General features: G+C 46.0%; 1 protein-coding gene across 1 annotated transcript; it reads left to right on the top strand.

Annotated features, from left to right (window-relative positions):
- Positions 1 to 189: 189 nt before the first annotated feature.
- On the top strand, positions 190 to 359 carry SARC_16764 (hypothetical protein; the record flags this gene model as incomplete). The annotated part of the gene is made up of 1 exon (XM_014289133.1): positions 190 to 359. A coding segment is annotated over one exon (170 nt), but the record flags the coding sequence as incomplete, so codon positions are not given.
- Between the last annotated feature and the right edge of the window lie 815 nt (positions 360 to 1,174).

Below are 1,174 nucleotides of genomic sequence, written 5' to 3'. Positions count from 1 at the left end.
CGAGCAGTTCATATCGCGCCACTGCGATGCATACGCCCTCAGCAGCGAACCTATCCCAGCCACTGACCCACACTGTGCCCTATCATCATGCCAACCAACTCCACTGCTACCGACACACCACACAGCTAACACCCATCCACACCCATCTGCACTGTGACATTTTAACCCAAAACCCCTAAAACCCTACAGCTACTCAGGATGCGCGGTTCTTCCGCCTGCATCGCAAGGCGTTGGTGACTGTCATGCGTATCATTGGGTTTGTGTTGGACGTGCGCCTGAACCACCGCGTGACGCGAGTGCTGCGAACATTCCGCAAACGATACATCCCGCGCAGTCAACTGAAGATGGACACGGGGTAAAACACGCACACCAATGGGCCTATATGTGGGTGTGGATCCATCTGCTATGTGTAGGTGTTGGCCCATCTGCTATGTTGCGTGTTTGCTCATCTGCTATGTGTGTGAAAGTTTAATCAAAATAAATTCAGCGGTGCGTTGATTCGTTACATCTATGTGTGTGGGTGGAGGTGTACATGCAGATGGATACATCCATTCGCACACACTTACACTCTCTTTCTCTATCTCTCTGTGTCTCGTTTGAAGTTCTATTGAACCACGTGTAATTGGATCTGTGGGTATGAACAGAGGATGCGTGCTCGAATATCACAATTGTTCGTATGAGTATAAAGTTTTAGCTAGTTCATATAAAACCTCTACCGCTCAACCCTACACGACCAAGTCTTACCCTGAACTTAAATGGTCCACCCTTACCCTTAACGTGTATAGTACACTCTAGACGACTAAACCTTTGCACTGCGAAACGCAGGCATTGTTCTCAACACACTTTGGCACAGACAGTTTCTATGTTCAAAACTCCGAGACAGAACTCTTATCACTTGCCAATCAATCCGTATGTGTCTGATGCCAAACCCCAAAGCACAGCCCCAATTGTAGACGAAAAGATAACGGAACTTGTGAACTGAAACCACAACCCGGATTATAGACCCAAAACAACAGAAATCACAACCCTTTTTACAAACCCGAAAACAACAGAAACCACAACTCTAATTATAAACCCAAAAACAACAGAGACCACAACTCTAATTATAAACCCAAAAACAGCAGAGCACTTGTCAGTCCTAACCTGCCTAATACATATACATTATACACCAAAT

Source organism: Sphaeroforma arctica (assembly GCF_001186125.1).
Source record: "Sphaeroforma arctica JP610 unplaced genomic scaffold supercont1.8825, whole genome shotgun sequence".
Lineage (NCBI taxonomy): Eukaryota > Ichthyosporea > Ichthyophonida > Sphaeroforma > Sphaeroforma arctica.
The sequence above is the reverse complement of the archived record's forward strand: the minus strand, read 5'-3'. Positions and strand labels throughout refer to the sequence as shown.